Source organism: Ictidomys tridecemlineatus, chromosome X (assembly GCF_052094955.1).
Source record: "Ictidomys tridecemlineatus isolate mIctTri1 chromosome X, mIctTri1.hap1, whole genome shotgun sequence".
NCBI lineage: Eukaryota > Metazoa > Chordata > Mammalia > Rodentia > Sciuridae > Ictidomys > Ictidomys tridecemlineatus.
In genome coordinates, this window is record NC_135493.1 from 88,278,764 (window position 1) to 88,301,743 (window position 22,980).

The 22,980-nt window shown below is 36.3% G+C and overlaps 1 protein-coding gene across 15 annotated transcripts in view; it reads right to left on the reverse strand.

Annotated features, from left to right (window-relative positions):
- The window catches only part of Jade3 (jade family PHD finger 3), a 135,304-nt gene that overhangs the window by 57,631 nt on the left and 54,693 nt on the right, over positions 1–22,980 (reverse strand). For 12 of the 15 annotated variants that reach the window (XM_078034890.1, XM_078034899.1, XM_078034896.1 and 9 more), the window contains 3 exons: positions 11,767–11,823; positions 10,945–11,024; positions 7,843–7,962 (listed from right to left, as the gene is read on the reverse strand). In XM_078034890.1, the coding sequence (XP_077891016.1) occupies positions 7,843–7,962; positions 10,945–11,024; positions 11,767–11,823 (257 nt within the window). The remainder of the gene's footprint in view (positions 1–7,842; positions 7,963–10,944; positions 11,025–11,766; positions 11,824–22,980) is intronic. The other 3 variants (XM_078034903.1, XM_078034902.1, XM_078034901.1) reach the window with 1 other exon arrangement.

Sequence of the window (22,980 nt, forward strand, 5' to 3'; positions counted from 1 at the left end):
CTTAGATAAAAAATTAATGGGACTCCAGGCCTACAGATGGTATGCCTATAGTCAAACCTTTAAGATAGGATAATGTATTTCACAGACCAGACTAATATTAGATAAAAATATCTTGGCTTTTGAGAAAGCATGGAAAACTTTTTAACATGTTCCAATTGGTTCTAGTTCTATGTGCTTTTTCTAGGGAAATGTTTTTAAAAATATCTTTGGGAGTATGAGCCCTTTAGAGAATCAGATGGTAATTATTAGCTAATTAACTAATTACTAACTAAACTAATTACTAATAAAATTCACATAAGAACATACCCTTAAAATTTTATATAACTTTAAGAAGGTATTCAGAATTTTCAGAGTTTTAAGCACGATTTTTTTTTTTGCTGGATTTTCTGTATTCCCTGAACCACATATGTGGGATTCACACACCCCCAGCAAACTCTTCCCTAGAGAATTAATCAGGGGAAGGCATACACAGAAATCTCACTGTGCACTATCAAAGAAAATATGTACCTATTAATGCAGCCAATTAAGACCCAACATAAAAGATAACTTATAACTTATATTATACTTCAATGACTAACTCCCAGTAAAAATGTAAGATACAAGACTTCCAATATCATCTCAGACCTGTAGAGATATGGAAAAAAGAAACTCCAATTTTTTACAAGAAAATGATGAGACGGGCAGTAAATTAACATCTTTTCACAAATCTGCCAGAGAAATAGCCACTTGCACATGGTCACCTTAAAGAGAGACAGGCCTCTGTAGGGAGACACAGGACAGAGCATTTGCTTATGTGGGGAAGCCAAAGCAGGAACATTTAGAAATTTTGATGAATCACTAGAAGACAAGTGGGAACTATTATGAGAGTAAGAATTTCCTGGGGACTAGGGGACTAGTCATAGGGGGTTCCCATCCTCTTGCAAGCTTTTTCTCCAGGAACACAATCAGGTTCACACAGGGAAGATGGGGTAGAGGAGGAACTGGAGTAAGCTACCTAGTTGGTGCTATCTGGGTCCCTGGTGCTTAGTACCCTGCCCCCCTTACTGAACAAACGACTTCATCTCTGGGGAAAGGATACCAAGTGAGAACAATGTTGTAATTTCACTTTGGCTGGGGGAAAGAGAAAAGCATTCAGCCTCTGCCTCTCTGTTACCTAAGGAGAAAAAGGCCCTCCCTGGGGAGAATCTCAAGGACAAAGAATAGAGAGTACCAGAAGGTACTTAATAGGGGAAGGTGCAAAATGCTGTAAGGATGAAGACCACCTCCCTGCAAAGCCAGACAGAAGGCCACTATGCAATCCATAGCCTGAGGCATAATCAGAAGATCAGAGAATGCTGCCCCTCCCCCAGACCCTACCACCATGCTAAAGCCTGCAGTGATAATAACAGTGGCTAAGAGCTGGGAGTGCTGCCAGAGACAGGATCTATCTGAGGAAAACACATAAAGACTCTAGAAAAGAACCTGGCAGTTCCTCAAATGGTTAAACAGAGTGACATGATCCAACAATTCAACTCCTGGGTATAATATACCCAATACAACTGATAATATCTTTACATAAAAAACTTGTATGTGAATGTTCATAGCAGAATTATTCATAATAGCTAAAAAGTGGGAACAACCCAAACATCCATCAATTGATGAATGGATAAACAAAACATGGTATATTCACACTTTGTAATGTCATTTGATTGTGAAAAAAAATGAAATACTGATACATGCTACAACATGGATGAACCTGGAAAATATTATGCTAAATGAAACAAAAAGACAACATATTGTATGATTCCATCTATAGGAAATGTCTAGAATAGGCAAATCCACAGATCTACTAGTAGATCTGTGGCTGCCAGACGCTGGGCACAGGGACACTGGGGAGTAACTACTAATGGGTTGGGGGTTTCTTTCCGAGGTTAAAAAAATGTACTAAATTTAGATTGTGGTAATTGTTATATAACTGCAAATATACTAAAATCCACTGAACTATATACTTTAAATATGTGAACTACACACTATGAGAATTATGTTTCTACAAAAGATATTAAAAATTTTTAAAGAGTGATTGTGGTATTGATGGACACCAACTGAAAGGCTTTGATATCCACTATCACCCAGCAAGAGTTAGGGGCCTCCTCCACCTCCTCCTTAATTTGGTATTAGCAGAGACTGGGTAGGGACCCTGGGCTATCACCCCTAAATATCAATAATTTGGTACCCCTGACCATCACCACACACCCCACTATCAGTAGAGGCAACCATATATGGATTTCTATCCTAACCAAGTAGTAATGGGATCCCCCATTTCCTAGAGAGATAAGAGAAGCAAGGTGGAGGACCCAGGAATTCCACAACTGGTACTAAAGATCAACACCTCTTCTTTCACACTGGCCTGGTTATAGCAGAGGCTTGCTAAAACAGAAGTTTTAAACAAAGGATTCCTTGTTTCACAACCTAATACCAAAAAAGTTCAAGGTACAATAGAAAAACACTCATCAGGCTAAGAACTAGGAATGAGAAAAGATAATCAATAGATATAAACATCAAGAGGACACAGATGTTAGAATTATGTGACAAGGATTTTACAGCATCTATGATAATAATGCTTTAGTGAGAAATTACACTTCTGAAACAAAAATATAAACCTTCATCAAAGGAATAGAGGATATAAAGAATAAATGAAAATTTTAGAATGGAATAATACAATAACTGAAACAAGCTCTTGGGATAGGCTCAATCAGACAATGGAATTAACAAAAGAAAAAACCAGTGAACAAGAGAAATTACTTAATCTGATAACAGAAAGAATATATAATGAAAAAATGAAAGTAGTCTGAAGGATCTGTGGGAAAACAACAAAATATCTGATATTCATGCAACTTAAGTCCCAAAAGGAAAGAAGAAATAAGGTGAAATTGAAGAATATTCAAAGAAATAATGGCTAAAAGTTTCTCAAACTTTGCAGAAGATATAAATTTCTAGATTCAAGAAGCTGCCCAAACTTCAAACAGTATAAGCGAAAATAAATCCATCCGTCATAATCTAAGTTTTGAAAACAAAAGACAAAACTCTTGAAAGCACAAGAAAAATCAATGACTAGTTACCTAGAGTGGAACAACTATTTGAACAAGATCAAATTTCTCTTCTGAAACTATGGAGGCTAGAGGGAAGGAGCAGAACACTTTTCAAGTGTTGAAAGAAAATTACTGTCAAACCATGATTCTTTATCAAGCAAGAATATCATTCAGGAAAGAAGGTGAAATTAGGACATCCTCAGATAAGGAAAACAAAGAGAATTTAACACTACCCTAAACAAATGACCAAAGAAGTTCTTTAAGCAGAAAGGGCATGAACAAAAAAAGGAAAATTGAAACATCAGGAATAAAGCAAGAATACAGATACAGGTGAATACAGCAGACTATCCTATTGAGTTTTCTAAAGTTTGATGACTGAAAAAAATATAACATTGTCTAATGTGGTTCTCAATGTAAGAGAAAACAAAACACAAGGCAATTTCATATTATAAAGGTTGGAAGGGTAGATAAATACATATAAATGGTAAGATTTCCATATTTCATTTAAAATGGTAAAATGTAGAAATCAATAGACTGATGTTATGTATCTAAAAGATAACACCAAAAGCAATCACTAACATCTATATAGAGATATACATTCAAAATTGCTATAGATAAATCAACACGGGATTAAAAAACTTATTCAAATCACCCATAAGAAGAGAGAAAATAAAATAGGAGCAACAACAATCAACAGAGAGCAAATAGAAAACAAACAGTAAAATGACATATTTAAGCCAAATCATACCAAAAGTTATGGTTTAAATACAATTAGAAGACAGCAAGAGAGTGAATTTAAAAAAACAACCCAACTCTATGAGAAACTCACTTCAAATATAATCATTATATAGATCAAAAGTAGAAGAATGGAAAAATATACCACATAAACACGAATCAGAAGAAATCTAGAAACCATATTAATATTAAATAGTGAAGACTTCATAGCAAACAGAATTACCAAAGACAAAGAAGGACATTGTATTATAAAAGGATCAATTTATGTATGCATCTAACAATAGAGCTTCAAAATACATAAAGCAAAACTGATAGAACTGGGAGAAGAAATAGATAAATCCAAAATTACAATTGGAGACTTCTATAGTACTCTCTGAACAATTAATAAAATGACTAGGTAGAAAATCAGTAAGGATACAGAAGAATGTGATCAATCAACAGGACCCAAGAACAGCAGAATATACATTCCTTCTGGGTATTCACAGAACATTCACCAAGATAAAAAATATTTTGGGCTATAAAACAAACCTTGACAAATGTAAAAGAAGTGAAATCCTAGAATATTGTCTGGAAATAATAAAATAAAATTAGAAATCAGTAATAGCAGATGATGGAAGGAGAGGGTCATCATTATACAAAATACATGTATGAAGATGTGAATTTGGGGTCAACATACCTTATATACAAAGAGATATGATAAATGGTGGTATAAAGGTGTATTAAGAATTGTATGCAAAAAAATAAGAGAGCTCATGTATAATGGAATAATTTGGTGTGAACAGAGTTACAGAAAATTGTGCTGTGGATGGATAATTATAAATGTAATGCACTCCACTATTGTCATGTATGTAATAAATAAATTTAAAAAAATAAAAAAAGAAATCAGGAAAGTCTCTAAACACTTGGGAATGAAACGACATATTTCTAAATAATCCAAGGGTCAAAGAAGTTTTGAGGAAAATAAAAAACTACTCTAAACTTAATGAAAATAAACATCAAAATTAGTGGGATGCAGCTAAAATGGCATTTAAGGGATATTTAATAGAACTAAAATTCTTATATCAGAGAAGAGGAAAAATTTCAAATTAGTAATGTAAGCAGGGCATGGTGGCACACACCTGTAATCCCAGCTACTTGGGCATCTGAGGCAGGAAAGGCCAGCCTCAGCAAGATTCTGTTTTGAAATAAAAAATAAAAAGGGCTGGGATGTAGCTCAGTATTGAAGTGACCCTGGGTTCAATTCCCAGTACCAAAACAACAACAACAACAACAACAACAAAAACACCCTGGACCAAAACAACAACAACAAAAATGAAAGCAAAACCTAAGCATCCACCTCAAGAATCTAGAAAAAGAGCAAAATAAACCTAGATCAAGAAGAAGAAGAAAATAATAAAAATAAGAACAGAAATCATGGCTGGGGATGTAATCGTAGCTCAGTGATAGAGCACTTACCTAGCATGTGCTTGGCCCTGAGTTCAATCTCCAGTCCCAAACCCCAAAAAGAAAGAAAAAAGAAAAAACTACAGCAAAAAGTTTGGAAAAGTCAAATAATAAAAATTTTAAAAAATATCATTGGTCCTTTTTAGCTGGACATAACAATAAGATTCATTTTGATGTAATTATAAAAGCACAGAATATAATTTGTTCTAATTTAGTCCTCAGTACTTACCCTTTCCCTTCCTCCCTCCCTCCCTCTATTCTTTTCCTTCTGCTGATCTTTTTGCTATTCACTTAAAAGTTTTTTAAAATTAGTGTCTTGTGGATGTACACAGTGGTGAGATTCACAATGGTATATTCATATATATGCATAGGAAAGTTAGTCATATTTATTCCTCTGTCTTTTCCTATCTCATCCCTCCTCCCTTCCCCTCATTCCCCTTTGTATACTCCACTTATCTTTCTTCTATTCTTTTTTATGTCCCCCACCTTAGTTTGGATTAGCTTTCACATATCAGAGAAAGCATTTGACCTTTGACTTTGGGACTAGCTCAAATAATAAATGTTGTTTTAAAAAAGAATGATGGGACTGGGATTGTGGCTCAGTGGTAAAGCGCTTGCCTAGCACGGGCAGGATGGGTTCAATCCTCAGCACCACATACAAATAAAGGCATTGTATTGTGTCCATCTACACTTAAAAAATAAACATTAAAAAAGAATGAAAATTAATGGAATTAAAAAGAGAAAAATTATAGAGATGGTTTCACTGACTTTAGAACAATTTTAGCAGCACAATAAAGTATGTAGTATTGGGTTATGCCGTGAAGTAGATTTTTTTTTTTTTTTGTGGTCCTGGGGATTGAACCCAGGGTCTTGTGCATGTGAGACAAGCGCTCTACCAACTGAGCTATATTCCCAGCTCATATGCCCTGAAGTATAAAGTAAATATATGTGATCCCATATGGATATAAATAAATAATTTTTTTAAAACCAGGAAGAAGACATAAAACTTCTTTATAGAAGATTATCAAATAATATATGCTAACTAACTCTTCCCTTCAAGAAGTAAAGCTTAATCCTTGCCCAAAATCATTGCTGGGTCTGAGTAGGTCACCCTTAGTGACTTGCTTTCAAAGAACAAAATAGGAAAGGGAAAAAGAAGAACTTTACAATGGAGAAACCTCATAAATATTACCTTAACCAAATGATAAGCCCTTTATATAATACAATGAGAAGGATACTTGATCTCTGTTGTATTCTTTTCCCAAACCTTAATTATAGTCTCATTGTAAGACAAACATCAGACAAAGACAGACTGGGGAAAATTCTACAGGATATTCAATAGTACCATTCAAGTAATGAAAAACTCAGAAACTGTCACAATTCAGAGAAAACTGAGAAGACATGATAACTAAATATAATGTTGTACCCTGGACTGAATACTGGAATATTAGTGGAAAAAACTGACAAAAATCCCCAAAAGCTTGGAGTTTAGTTAATATTAATGCATTGTACTGACTTTTTTAGTTTTTTTTGAGGGTGATTTTTAAAATTAGTGCTTAATGGTTATACAAAAAGTTGGGTTCATTTCAACAATCTGGCTTTTTTAGTTTTGACAAATGTACTACAGTAATGTAAGATGTTAGTTAACATTCAGGGAAAAGGAAATCCAATGTGGGTTATACATGAACTCTCAATACTATCTCTGCATCTTTTCTGTAAATTTAAAATCCCCAAATAGGAAGATTATTAGAAAAAAACATGTGGCTAAATCTACACGATCACTAATGTTTAGATGATAAAAGTATGTTTTTCAAAACTATCAAGTAAAAGAGGATAAGTTACTAATTCTCAATGCCCCTAAGTATTCCAGACAAGTGGAAACTGATATAAAAGATGAATGACAATACCAGAAAAGTGCACTATGTTCAGTTAAGCAAATATCTTTATTTACTTTTCAAAGTGTGATATGTTTTCTTTTATCAGGGTTTGTTTGGGTTGTATTTTGAAGTCTAAACTAAGGTAGCCCTTGAAGAATTCATCCAGGCTACCAAACAAAATAAATGCAGTCTAATTTTGTTTTGTCCCTGTTTGCACATGAAAGGAAGTTATTTATATTTCTTAAGTGAGCTTTATAACAATTGTTTGAAACAAATGGGAACAGCAAGTAGAACCTAGAAAGTCAGATTTGAACAGAAAAGTGATACTTTGCTAATAGAAATGTGAAATAGATGGGCATAGGGGTGCATCATATAATCCCAGCTACTTGGGAGAGTGAGGCAGGGGGATCACAAGTTCGAAGGTAGTATGAGAAATTTAGGGAGACCTGTTTTAAAATAAAAAATAAAAAGGCCTGGGTATGTAGCTCAGTGGTAGAGCACTTGCCTACCTTGCATACCTTGCATAAGCCCCTGGGTTGAATCCCTAGTACTAACCACCCACCCCACAAAAAGAAAAAAAAAACTGAAAAGAAATGTCACATAAATGGATACTCTGAGAAAGCAACAAAAGGTGATATTGTTTTTGTTTTAAGACGCAAATAGGAAGAAAGAATTCACAGTGGTTCCAACTATTCCTTGATGGCTGCCCTCAGCCTCACCTGTAAGCAGTGTATACTTGTTGTCGGGCGCGGTGGCGCACGCCTGTAATCCCAGCGATTCGGGAGTCTGAGGCACGAGGATCTCAAGTTCGAAGCCAGCATAGGCAATTTAGCAAGATCCTGTCTCGAAATAAAAAATAAAAAAGGGCTGGGGATGTAGCTCAGTGGTAGAGCACCCCTGGGGTTCAATCCCCAGTACTGAAAAAAAAAATAAAGCAATAAGTGCTTGTCAACTTTGCCACTTCCCATTTACTTCCACTTCTCTTCTTTTACCAAGAGTCCTTCCACGTTCTCCTTCCTGTCTGGGTTCCCAGCCCTTGTTCAATTCTAGGCAACTGTTCTATTTTCAAATTCTGCTCTCACTTAATTATGGAAACTTTTATTATAGCTATTCATAAGATAATATTAGTGCTGTCTCATATTTCTTAACTGACAAAGTTTCAATAAATATAAACAATTATTATGCCCTGCATAATTGTTCAATGCATATTAGGACAGGATTAGGCTAATAGGACAGGATTCAGGGTGAATCCAAACCTAAATTTCAGTTTTCTTTTATTTGTTCTTTGTTTCCTTCTTTTCCTGCAATAGTGGACATTGAACTCAGGAGTGCTTTACCACTGAGCTACATGCCTAAACCTTTTTATTTTCCTTTTCCTTTGTTTGTGGTGCTGGGGATTGAACCCAGGGCTTTATGCATGCTAGGCAAGCACTACCTTTGAGCTACATTCCCAGTACAATCCTTTTTATTTTTTATTTTGAGACAGGGTCTTGCTAAGTTGCCAAGGTTAGCCTTTAACTTATGATCCTCCTGCCTCAACCTCTGGAGTATCTGGGATTACAAGTGTGCACCACCAAGCCTGGCTCTGCTCTTATTCAGATGACCCAGGATAAGTAACTTCTATAAGCCTCAGATTCATCACCTGCAAACAGAATACCTACTTTTTAATACCATTAAGGGAATGCAACAAAAACATGATTTCCCCAGGTACCTTATCATGAAAATCATCTGATATCAATTTTAAAAACTAGATCCCAGGCACCTTCCTTGTAAATATTAATGCACTAGTACCACAGGATAGAGTTGGTCTGGAATTAGTATTTCGAACAAACATCCAGGAAGAGTCAAGTTTGGGCATAATCCAATAATAGTAGATAATCCAATCTAATTGTTATTAGATGATCTACTATACAACTCTTGGTACAAAAATCTTCAATAATTTAGCTATGGGAGGTAGGTTTGAAAATAATCATGTAATGCTGATAACACAAATAATTTCAAAGGGATGAAGCAAAGCAGAACATGGAATCAAGTTCTTCTAATGCCAAGGCTAGTTTTGTCATAGAAATATCACCAGGTTCTCCCTTTTATAACACAATGCAAAATACAAATGAAAAAACTTGCTTCTAACAGCTCAGATTCCCCAATTCTTCCAACAAAAGACTGTTACTCCCACTGATCTGGAGGCCACAGGCCTCAAAATCCAAAGTGCTTGAGTTGTTTTATGTCCTACAAGGAAAGGCAACAAAGTTTTAAATCACCACTCCATAGTCAAAATCTCCTTTGAATAGGTGAGGAGTTTCTTCCACTTCCTGTTTATGTGCATTATATTCCCTGAGTTTTTCAGTATGACACAGACACATGAAAATGCACTAATATTCTATTGTGCCTAGACAGATCTCTAGCAAAGTAAGTAAATGGAAAGTAACCTCTGAGAAAGGCAAAATGCTTTCTGGTGGATACACTGGAGCAGTACTCCTCAGTGAGTTTCTCCTTTTCCATAAGTGTGGGTGGAACCTGTGACTTGCTTCTAATCAATAGAATATAGCAAATGTGATAGGATGTCACTTCCATGATTATATTATGTTATATAAGACTCCATCTTAGCAGACTTGCTGGCTCTGAAAAAGTAAACTGCCTTATTGTAAAAATTCCTATGGAGAAGGCCACATGACAAGAAACTATAAGTGGCCTTTAGGAATTGAGTGGTTTTTTTTCATCAAAAGCCAGCAGGAAAATAAAGATCTAAATCCTCCAGTTCTAAGGAGGAATTCTGCCAGCAATCTGAATGAGCTTGAAAGTGAATTCTTCTCTAGTTCAGCTTCCAGATGAGAATATATCCTAGTCAGCACAGGGATTGCTGCTTTGAAAAATCCTGAACACAGAATGTAGTCATAATGTGCCCAGGTTCCTGACCTACAGAAAGTGAGATAATGAATGAGTGCTGCTTCTTAAGCTACTAATTTTGTGATCATGTATAATGCAACAACAGATAAACTAATACAATATCTTTTCCTTTATAGCCAAGAAGTTCACTCATAGTATAAATGAAGATACACAAGATCAGCTTCTCATCATTTAATTATCACAGAGGAAAGTCTGTATGATCCACTAAACCATTACCAAGTCCAAGTGTAATTCTGGCACTTTGCTATCCTTGGGGCAGAAGAAGATCAGACTCATAAGGAGTGACACCCCCACCTTTTTTTTTCTGGACTAGCAGTGCTCCAAGGGCCACAGCTCAGATTCCAGACCTCTTGGTCCTTTCCTTCTCCATCCACAACTTTCTAACCTCTCCTTTCCTGTACCATCTCCCACCTGCTAATCTAGCTCTTTTCAATCATAGGTCAGGAGATCCTTCCCAGTTCTCTGGGTCTCTCTGACTTTCTGACAAGAAGAGGAATATTCTAAAGACAGGCACTTGTCATTACCAAAAATGACAGCAGGGGGCTGGGGATGTGGTTCAAGCGGTAACACGCTCGCCTGGTATTCGTGGGGCCATGTATAGGGCGCTGGGTTCGATCCTCAGCACCACATAAAATAAAAAATAAAAATGTTGTGTCCACCGAAAACTGAAAAATAAATATTAAAAAATTCTCTCTCTCTCTCTCTTTAAAAAAATGAAAGTAGTATAAAGATTATTTTTCTCTCAGAGAGGAAAGGAAATGGAATCTTTCTGGAAAATAAACAAACTCATTGGAAAACAGCTTTATCTGCTGGCATATGCTTTACTTTGCACATCTTCAGATTCTGGATATTGTATGAGGCAGGATGTAGCTATCTGTTTTTTTTAAGTCTAAAAATTAAATATATTATCTCACCTCAGCAGGTTTCTTGTGTTCTTTTGGATTTTTTGACTTGCTCCTATACATTGGGCCAGGAGTAAAGGAAGTGGAAGGACCTGTAAAAGATAATTAGAAAAAAATACTAAGATGTACTACCCACTAATGTAACTAAATGACATAAAACTAAATGCCATCCAAGAGAATTATGAAATATATGATAGACAAGACAACAGAGATCTCTTACTACTACATAAAATAACTGTACCCAAGAGAGTCTCACAATGGAGTTTAATAACATTTATAGGTGACCTTCTCAACTGCAAAATCTTCAATAATGCCAAGGCTGGAAAGATTCAATTTGGTGTAATTACACCTCATTGTATTTTGGAATTTCCTAGAGAAAATGTATCTGGAAAAATTAAAAATATGGAGCACATATTCTGTGTATCCTTAAGCACTTCCTCAAAGGCTGGTATTAGGGCCTTTATAAACAATGACCTACAATCAAACATTTAGTACCCTAGCTACAATTAGAATCAGAGTTTACAATTTATGCTCCTATACTTACTTTCTTTTCTAAAGAAACTCTGTTAAAGCATTATTAGATTTGGCTTTTGCTTTTTAGGAAAAATAAAAGCAAAAAACAATGTTATATGCCATAAAAAACCGACTCTTCCACCTAATTTATCTATCTATAATGAAATTTAAATGAGTAGGAAAAAGGGACTCTGAACTTTTCTTCCCAGAAATATTATTTTTTTAACTATGAGAAGATACATGAAATGGCTTATTCTCAAATCAAAGAAGAAATCCTCAAGGGGTATAGATATTATGGTTACTAGTTGCCATTCTACTCACACTCGTCTGAACTGTCACTGCTGGTGAGAGTCTTATGGCGTTTCATCCTGAAGCATCCTGGGAAAGAGAACAATACTGAGTGAAGCAGTCAATATACACGGGAGGTCAGTCAACACTATCCCACAGATTCCAGAAGTAGCAGCAGGAAAATCACACCAAGTAAATGATTTTTATTAAGAATATTCTCAAATGGCCTAGAGTAAATGGAAAAAATACTACCAAATCCTATAATACAAAGTGTGTGGATGACTAGGTGAGGCCACACATTAGCCTTAGGAGGAAGCCCCAAGCCACAGAGGATGAGTAGTATAGTGCTGGCTAGAGCCTCAGATGTGTCCATTGTCACCAAAACAAAGAAGGGCAGCTGAGGTTGTCTTCAGACAGAGATCCCAATGAGGGAAGAGCAGGAAGGGAAACATAAAAACAGAACTGTCAAGGGTTGAGGCTGAAAGGCATGAGACATGTCTGGCTGAAGAATGAATAAGCATGATCATTCTTTTTTTCTGCCTATACTTTTTTCCTTTCTCTGTCCTCATCTCCCAAACAAGTAGCCTAATCTAAAATTATAACTGTACATACATAGTAAAGAATGTTATAGAAAATTCCTATATTGGAGCACTCAAGTGGTAGCGTGCTCGCCTAGCATGCATGAGGCACTGGGTTCGATTCTCAGCACCACATAAAAATAAAATAAAGATATTGTGTCCACCTAAAACTAAAAAATAAATATTAAAAAAGAGAAAATTCCTATGTTGTGAAGAATGAATATTTTGGACTAAAACTTCTAGTGGTTCAAGTGTCCTTCCCAGAATGTGGCCAGTAACAGATAAAGGAGATTTCACCCTTCTGGGAAAACAATGGCACTGCAGTATATGAAAAAAGAAGATACTGACACTTCAACTCACAAAATGTTGAAAATACAATAAAAACTAAAAAAGACAGTGACAGTGCTACAAAATGTTACTAAGGGCTACCCCAGTTCTATAGGGAATAATGATCAGAGATAGTACCTTAGAGTCACTCATATACACTATGGAGGAGGTAGTAATACCAATACATGACCACTTTGAGCAATTATGAATAATATCAACAAGACAGTATGTTAAACAGCTTAGAGTTCTACTTCTGGTATGACAGTGTAAGGAGCTCTGTAGACTCACACTGCAGTAAAACTGGTGAAAATTCTTTCAATTAAATAACACCCCCCCCCAAACCAATCATTTAGTCTCTGGAAGTGATCCTAAAGGCATACAGCAAATAAAGAAGCATTTATTCAAGAAGATCTACTAAAACTCTGTAAATAAAATGGGAATCTGTGGTATATGGACCTAGACCCACTCCCTCTGTCTCTCTTCCCAGCACAGGTTTTGTGAGATTGGTGCAGCTACATAGGGCTCACTCTCCCTTAGCTCCCAGCTGGCAGCCTTACTTGCTGGGAGAACCAGATGTCAGCACTTCTTATTCTGTTTTTAGCTAGATGCTGCTGAAGCTAAGTTCCAGGTAAGTGTGGCTGAGAGGTAAGGGCTTTTTCTTCCACATAGTTCCCACTCATGAGATGGAGGCTGTTTTTGGTGTGGTGCCACCTAGAATGCTGAGGCCTTGATTACTCTGGCCCTAGCTTGTGGGGTTGGGGTTCTGCACTAGAAAAGGCAAACCTAGGAGACCTGAGGTTGCCATGCCCCTCAGAGGGAAGGCACAATGTTGTCCCCATTCTATGTTATCTAAGCTCAGAGATACTTCCTAGGGAGAGGCAGGTCATACAGAAGAGGGCTACAATTCTATCATCAATGGAACTGACTTCATCTGCAGCTGACTACTATACAACAGACAACCAAGCAGAGATAGCAGGGAGAAGCCACATAGGATCAGAAGAAACATCCCTCTCTCTCTTCGTGGTGCTGGGATTGTACCCCTTGAGCTTTATAAATGCTAGACAAGCACTAGACCACTGAACTAGGCCCTAGCTTCAGAAAAAACTCAAACACTGGTCTTTGCAATTATCCCTTTAAAGGAGGCCTAATTTGATTGGATAAATTCATGTGGCAATTTATACCCCAGGACATTATTAAAAACAATAGAACAATCAGGAGCAATTAGTGGAATTTAAAAGCTGGGTATGGTCAGAAAGACAACTAAAAGAAGCCCTGTTAAAAACCACTGTCATTGGGCTGGGGATGTGGCTCAAGCGGTAGTGCGAACACCTGGCATGCGTGCGGCCCGGGTTTGATCCTCAGCACCACATACAAACAAAGATGTTGTGTCTGCCGAAAACTAAAAAATAAATATTAAAAATTCTCTCTCTCTCTCTCTCTCTCTCTCTCAAAAATAAAAAAATAAAAAATAAAAACCACTGTCACCCCAGGTGACTGTGAACATATGGAGTTTGTGCCCTTGAGAAACAACAGAGGCTTCACACTGCAGGCCAGGGGTGGGAGTTGAATAAATAGATTTCAATACAAGAATTTAGCCAGTCACTACAGAAGGAAATAAGCAAATAACAATAAAAAACCATGTGTGGGGGTCAGTGCCAAGAGTTACTATATTATCTAAAACATTCAGTTTCCAACAAAAAAAAAGGTGAAACATTTTAAGAAGCATAATAGTATGACCCAAACACTAGCAAAATACAAAACAAAACAAAAAACCAAGCAACAGAAACTGCCTGTGAAAGCAACCATATGTTGGAATTAATAAGCACAGACTTCAGAGTTCAAATTAATCATGTAAATATACTCAAAGAACTAAAGAAAACCATGCCTGAAATCCAAGCTACTCAGGAATCTGAGGCAGGAGGATTGAAAATTTGAGGCCAGTCTGGAACTTAGCAAGAAACTGTCTCAAAGTAAACAGGGCTGGGGATACACTTCAGTGTTTGCCTAGCATGCACAAGGCCTTGGGTTCAATCCTTAGTATTGCAGAAAAGCAACACCCCACCTCCACCAAATAAGTAAACAAAAGCACAATGTTAATGCTTTGGTCAAACAGAGAATATCAAGAATTATAAAAAAGAATCCAACAGAAATTTTAGTGTTGAGAACTACAATTAGTGAAAATCCACTAAAGGGCTTCAAAAGTAGTCTTAAAGAAAAAAGAATTGGTGAACTTGAAATAGTTTATCAACAGAGACTGTGCGAATTTTAGAGAGAAAAAGAGGTGGAGAAAAATTAACAGAGCCTCAGAGAAATGTAGGACACCATTAAACATATTGTATATATAAGATAAGTACCAGAAGGAGAGGAAAAAAGGAACAGAAAAAATACATTTGAAAAATTTCTCAGGGCTGGAGTTGTAGCTCAGTGGCAGAGCACTTGCCTAGCACATATGGGGGTTTGATCCTCAGCATCATATAAACAAAGGAAAGGCACTGTATATGTATAATCAACTAAAAAATATTTTAAAAACCCTTCTCAATGAAAAATATTAATTTACATACATAGGGCACTGAACAAACTCCAAGTAGAATAAATGCAGAGATTTACAAATACCACAATAAAATTTGCTGAAAGCCAAACACAAGGAAAAAATATTGGAAAGCAAGAAAGGAAAAAAAAATTTTCCACTTACAAAAGAACCCCAATAAGATTAACAGTGGACTTCTCATCAGAAATGATGGAAGCCAGAAGGCTCTGTGATGATGGTTGCACGTTTCTGTGAATATATTAAAAATCACTGAGTTGTATACTTATAAGTCAGTGAACTGTGTAGTATAAGACTTATATCTCAATAATGCTATTACAACAACAAAATAATTGTTATCAAAAAGTAATGTATAATTTATTTATTTTTATTTTTTGAGGTACTGAGGATTGAGCCCAGGAGTACTCTACCACTGAGCTATATTCCCAACCCTTTTAAATTTTTTTTAATCTTGATACAGGCCTCACTAAGTTGCCAATGCTGGCTTCCAACTTGCTATCCTTCTGTCTCAGTCTCCCAAGTAGCTGGGATTACAGATTCTTGCCACCATGCTGGGATAGTAATGTACAATTTAAAGTCACAATGAGTTGGGTATAGTGGCACACATCTGCAATCTTGGCAGCTTAGGAGGGTAAAGTCCTAAGGAACTTAGTGAGACCCTGTCTTAAAATAAAAATTCTTTTAAAAGGCTGGGAATGTGGCTCAGTGGTTAAGTGCTCCTGGGTTCAATCTCTGGTAACAAAAAAAAAATTTTTTTAAAGTCCGGCGAAATTAAGCTTCAGGATAAAAGATGAAATTAAAACCTTCCACGATAAACAAAAGTTAAAAGAATTTGCAGCTAGAAAACCATCTCTTCAAAAAATCCTTGACAAAACATTACAGGAAGAGGAAATGGAAAACAACAATGAAAACCAACAGTGGGAGGTAGGACAGTAAAGGGGGGAAATAATCAAAGAGGAAAACAAATCAGGTTTAGTAGCATTAATAAATAAATATGGCTGGAAGAACAAACCATATCTCAATAATAACCCTAAATGTTAATGGCTTAAACTCACCAATTAAGAGACACAGGCTAGTTGAATGGATCACAAAACAAGACCCAACAATATGCTGCCTACAGGAGACGCATTTGATAGGAAAAGATATACATAGACTGAAGGTGAAAGGTTGGGAAAAATCATATCACTCATATGGACTGCGGAAACAAGCAGGAGTGTCCATACTCATATCAAATAAAATAGATTTCAAGCCAAAGTTAATCAAAAGGGATAAAGAGGGACACTACATACTGCTCAAGGGAATCATACACCAACAAGACATAACAATCATAAATATATATGCCCCAAACAACGGTGCTGCTATGTTCATCAAGCAAAATCTTCTCAAGTTCAAGAGTCTAATAGACCACCATACAATAATCATGGGAGACTTCAACACACCTCTCTCACCACTGGACAGATCTTCCAAACAAAAGTTGAATAAGGAAACTATAGAACTCAATAACACAATTAACAACCTAGACTTAATTGACATATATAGAATATACCACCCAACATCAAGCAGTTACACTTTTTTCTCAGCAGCACATGGATCCTTCTCAAAAATAGATCATATATTATGTCACAGGGCAACTCTTAGACAATATAAAGGAGTAGAGATAATACCATGCATCTTATCTGATCATAATGGAATGAAAATGAAAATCAACGATAAAAGAAGGAAGGAAAAATCATGGATCACTTGGAGAATGAACAATAGGTTACTGAATGATCAAAGGGTTTTAGAAGACATCAAGGAGGAAATTAAAAAATTCTTAGAGTTAAATGAAAACACAGACACAACATATCGGAATCTATGGGACACATTGAAAGCAGTTCTAAGAGGAAAATTCATTGCTTGGAGTTCATTCCTTAAAAAAAGAAAAAAACCAACAAATAAATGATCTCATACTTCATCTCAAAATCCTAGAAAAAGAAGAGCAAAACAACAGCAAAAGAAGTAGAAGGCAAGAAATAATTAAAATCAGAGCTGAAATTAATGAAATCGAAACAAAAGAAACAATTGAAAAAATTGACAAAACTAAAAGTTGGTTCTTTGAAAAAATAAATAAAATTGACAGACCCTTAGCCATGCTAGCGAAGAGAAGAAGAGAGAACTCAAATTACTAGCATACGGGATGAAAAAGGCAATGTCACAACAGACACTTCAGAAATACAGAAGATAATCAGAAATAATTTTGAATCCTTATACTCCAATAAAATAGAAGATAGTGAAGGCATTGATAAATTTCTTAAGTCATATAATCTGCCCAGATTGAGTCAGGAGGATATAGACAACCTAAACAGACCAATATCAATTGAGGAAATAGAAGAAACCATCAAAAGATTACCATCTAAGAAAAGCCCAGGACCGGATGGGTATACAGCAGAGTTCTACAAAACCTTTAAAGAGGAATTAATACCAATACTTTTCAAGCTATTTCAGGAAATAGAAAAAGAGGGAGAACTTCCAAATTCATTCTACGAGGCCAACATCACCCTGATTCTGAAACCAGACAAAGACACTTCAAAGAAAGAAAACTACAGACCAATATCTCTAATGAACCTAGATGCAAAAATCCTCAATAAAATTCTGGCAAATTGGATACAAAAACATATCAAAAAAATTGTGCACCATGATCAAGTAGGATTCATCCCTGGTATGCAAGGCTGGTTCAATATACGGAAATCAATAAATGTTATTCACCACATCAATAGACTTAAAAATAAGAACCATATGATCATCTCGATAGATGCGGAAAAAGCATTCGACAAAGTACAGCATCCCTTTATGTTCAAAACTCTTGAAAAACTAGGGATAACAGGAACATACTTCAACATTGTAAAAGCAATCTATGCTAAGCCTCAGGCTAGCATCATTCTGAATGGAGAAAAATTGAAGGCATTCCCTCTAAAATCTGGAACAAGACAGGGATGCCCTCTCTCACCACTTCTGTTCAACATAGTTCTCGAAACACTGGCCAGAGCAATTAGACAGACGAAAGAAATTAAAGGCATAAAAATAGGAAAAGAAGAACTTAAATTATCACTATTTGCAGACGACATGATTCTATACCTAGCAGACCCAACAGGGTCTACAAAGAAACTATTAGAGCTAATAAATGAATTCAGCAAAGTGGCAGGATATAAAATCAACACGCATAAATCAAAGGCATTCCTGTATATCAGCGACAAATCCTCTGAAATGGAAATGAGGACAACCACTCTGTTCACAATATCCTCAAAAATAATAAAATACTTGGGAATCAACCTAACAAAAGAGGTGAAAGACTTATACAATGAAAACTACAGAACCCTAAAGAGAGAAATTGAAGAAGATCTTAGAAGATGGAAAAATATACCCTGTTCATGGATAGGCAGAACTAACATCATCAAAATGGCGATATTACCAAAAGTTCTCTATAGGTTTAATGCAATGCCAATCAAAATCCCAACGGCATTTCTTGTAGAAATAGAGAAAGCAATCATGAAATTCATATGGAAGAATAAAAGACCCAGAATAGCAAAAACAATGCTAAGCAGGAAGTGTGAATCAGGCAGTATAGCGATACCAGATTTCAAACTATACTACAGAGCAATAGTAGCAAAAACAGCATGGTACTGGTACCAAAACAGGAGGGTGGACCAATGGTACAGAATAGAGGACACAGAAACCAACCCACAAAACTACAACTTTCTTATATTTGATAAAGGGGCCTGCAATGGAGGAAGGATAGCATCTTCAACAAACGGTGCTGGGAAAACTGGAAATCCATATGCAACAAAATGAAACTGAATCCCTTTCTCTCGCCATGCACAAAAGTTAACTCAAAATGGATCAAGGAGCTTGATATCAAATCAGAGACACGGCATCTGATAGAAGAAAAAGTTGGCTACGACCTACATACTGTGGGCTCAGGCTCCAAATTCCTCAATAGGACACCCATAGCACAAGAGTTAACATCTAGAATCAACAAATGGGACTTACTCAAACTAAAAAGATTTTTCACAGCAAAAGAAACAATAAGAGAGGTAAATAGGGAGCCTACATCATGGGAACAAATCTTTACTCCTCACACTTCAGATAGAGCCCTAATATCCAGAGTATATAAAGAACTCAAAAAATTAGACAATAAGATAACAAATAACCCAATCAACAAATGGGCCAAGGATCTGAACAGACACTTCTCAGAGGAGGACATACAATCAATCAACAAGTACATGGAAAAATGCTCACCATCTCTAGCAGTCAGAGAAATGCAAATCAAAACCACCCTAAGATACCATCTCACTCCAGTAAGATTGGCAGCCATTATGAAGTCAAACAACAACAAGTGCTGGCAAGGATGTGGGGAAAAGGGTACACTTATACATTGTTGGTGGGACTGCAAATTGGTGCAGCCAATTTGGAAAGCAGTATGGAGATTTCTTGGAAAGCTGGGAATGGAACCACCATTTGACCCAGCTATTCCCCTTCTCGGTCTATTCCCTAAAGACCTAAAAAGAGCATGCTACAGGGACACTGCTACATCGATGTTCACAGCAGCACAATTTACAATAGCAAGACTGTGGAACCAACCTAGATGCCCTTCAATAGACGAATGGATAAAAAAAATGTGGCATTTATACACAATGGAGTATTACTCTGCATTAAAAAATGATAAAATCATAGAATTTGGAGGGAAATGGATGGCATTAGAGCAGATTATGCTAAGTGAAGCTAGCCAAGCCCTAAAAAACAAATGCCAAATGTCTTCTTTGATATAAAGAGAGTAACTAAGAACAGACTAGGGAAGAAGAGCACGAGAAGAAGACCAACATTAAACAAGGATGAGAGGTGGGAGGGAAAGGGAGAGAGAAGGGAAATTGCATGGAAATGGAAGGAGACCCTCAGGGTTATACAAAATTACATACAAGAGGAAGTGAGAGGAAAGGGAAAAAATAATACAAGGGGGAGGAATGAATTACAGTAGAGGGGGTAGAGAGAGAAGAGGGGAGGGGAGGGGAGGGGGGATAGTAGAGGATAGGAAAGGCAGTAGAATACAAGACATGAGTATGTCAATATGTAAATCAATGGAAGTGTAACTGATGTGATTCTGCAATCTGTATTTGGGGTAAAAATGGGAGTTCATAACCCACTTGAATCAAAATGTGAAATATGATATATCAAGAACTATGTAATGTTTTGAACAACCAACAATAAAAAAAATAAAGTCACAATCAATACAGAAATTTAAACAGAAATAAAAGTAATATATTTTCTATTTCCTACTAAATGTATAAATCTACTTACAGTAGCACTTCATTTGCCTAATATTATAAGGGATGATCTACATATGTAAATTTTCCAGATAAATGTCTTGTCCAAAGATTTAAAATCCTAAGTATTATTAAAAGGAGCTTTTCTTACCAGGAGGTAGGAGGATGGGAAAAATGGGGGAAGTGTTGGGAATTGATATTGGCCAAAATATATTGTTATATTGTGTGCATGCATGAATATTTAACAACAAATCCCACTATTATGTAAAACTATAATGTACCAATAAAAATGTGGGAACAAGGAGCTTTGCTTTTTCTTTTTCTTTCAGTACTGGAGATTGAACCCAGGTACACTTTACCACTAAGGTATACCCTCAGTCCTTTTAAGATTTTACTCTGAGGCAGAATTTTTGCTATATAGCAGAGGCTGGCCTCGAACTTGTGATACTTTGCCCCAGCCTCCCAAGTCTCTGTGATTATAGGTGTGTGCCACCAAGACCCATTAAAGGGAGCTTTTCAAAAATATCTATTTAAAGGGCTGTGGCTGTGGCTCAGCAGTAGAGCACTCATCTCGCATGTGTAAGGCCCTGGGTTCGAACCTCAGCACCACATAAATAAAATAAAAAGGTATTATGTCCACCTACAACTAAAAATATTTTTAAAATATCTATTTAAGCCAGCCATGGTACTTACTGAATGCTTATAACCCCTACTCAGGAGATGGAGGCAGGAGGATCAAAAGACCAAGGCCTGCCTGGGCAACTTAAAGAGACCCTGTCTCAAAATAAAAAAAAAAGGGCTGGGGATATAGCTTAATGGTACAATGCTTGCCCAGTATGTGAGAGGCCATGGACTTGGGTTCCCAGTGCCAACCAAAAAACAATCTATTTATCTGGGCTGGGGTGTAGCTCAGTGGGAAGACACTTGCCTAGCATGGGTAAGGCCCTGGATTTGATCCCCAGCACCACAAAATAAATAAAATATAAAATATTTATTCATTTTCTAACATTGCAGTATCAAATTCCCACAAGCTTAGTGTATCAAAATAACACAAATTTATTATCTTACAGGTTATTGGGTCAGAAGCTTGACACAGGTCTCACTGGGCTAAAATTAAGATGTCAGCAGAGCTGCAATTCTTTCTAGAAGGCTCCTTGGATCCTGGCTATCTTTCTCCATATTCAAAACCAGAAACATTGCATCTCTGATATGTCATAATATCTCATTCTCTGACCTTTCTCCAGGTGAAGAGAAAGTCTTCAAGATCTAGAGCCAAGCAAAGGATTCTTATATTTGATATCCAAAACATGATTTGTCAAAGAAAAATTTGCCTTTATTAAATCGAAAAACTTTTGCTCTAAAAGAGACCCTGTGAAGAAGATGCACAAAATAGCTGAGTGTGGTGGTGTGCACCTGTGGTCCCAGCTACTTGGGAGGCTGAGGTGGGATGATCACTTGAATCCATGAGAGTGAGACCAGCTTGGGCAACACAGTGAAAAACCATCTTTTTAAAAAAAAGATACAAAACAAGCTACAAAATGGAACATAACAGTCATACATATTATACATATGTCATATTTATTACAAAACATATCTGACAATAAACCTATATTAGAAATACTTAATGCATAAAACTCAACAGCAAGGAAACAAATGGCCCAATTAAAATGAACAGACATTTAACCAAAAAGGACATGCAAATAAGCACATAAAATGATGTTCAACATCATTGCACATTAGGGAAATACAAATTTAAACCATAACAAGCTATCACTACACATTTATTAGAATGGCTAAAGTAAAAAATGAAAATGTACTAGAGAAAATATGGAGAAACTGTTATCATTCCCACGTTGCTAGTGGAAATGTAAAATGGTACAACTGTTCTAGAAAACAATTTGGTCATATCTTAAAAAATTAAAAATGCAATGGCCATACAACCCAGGAACTGCACTCCTAGGCATTTATCACAGAAATGAAAATTTATGTTCACACAAGTATTTATAGTAGCTTTGTTCATAATAGCCCCAAACTGGAAGTAATTGACATGTCTTTTAACAGAAGAATGGTTCAACAATATGTGGAACATTCACACTATAGAATACTACTCAGTAATAAAAAGGGACAAAGTAGGGGCTGGGGTTGTGGCTCAGAGGTAGAGTGCTTACCTAGCTCATGTGGGGTGCTGGGTTCGATCCTTAACACCACATAAAAATAAAATAAAGGTAATGTATCCAACTATAACTAAAAATATTTTTAAAAGGGACAAAGTATTGATACATACATGTTATAACATGTAAAACAAATACAAAACAGGTTAAAAACACTTAGCAAAAACATTACATACTCAGTGAAAGAAGTCATACAAAGAAGACCACTTATTGTATGATTCCATTTATATGAAATATCTAGACTAGGCAAATCTAGAGAGATAAGAAATAGATGTGTGGCTGCCTAGGATTGGGGGTGAGAACTGGGACTAAAAGCAAATGAGTAACAT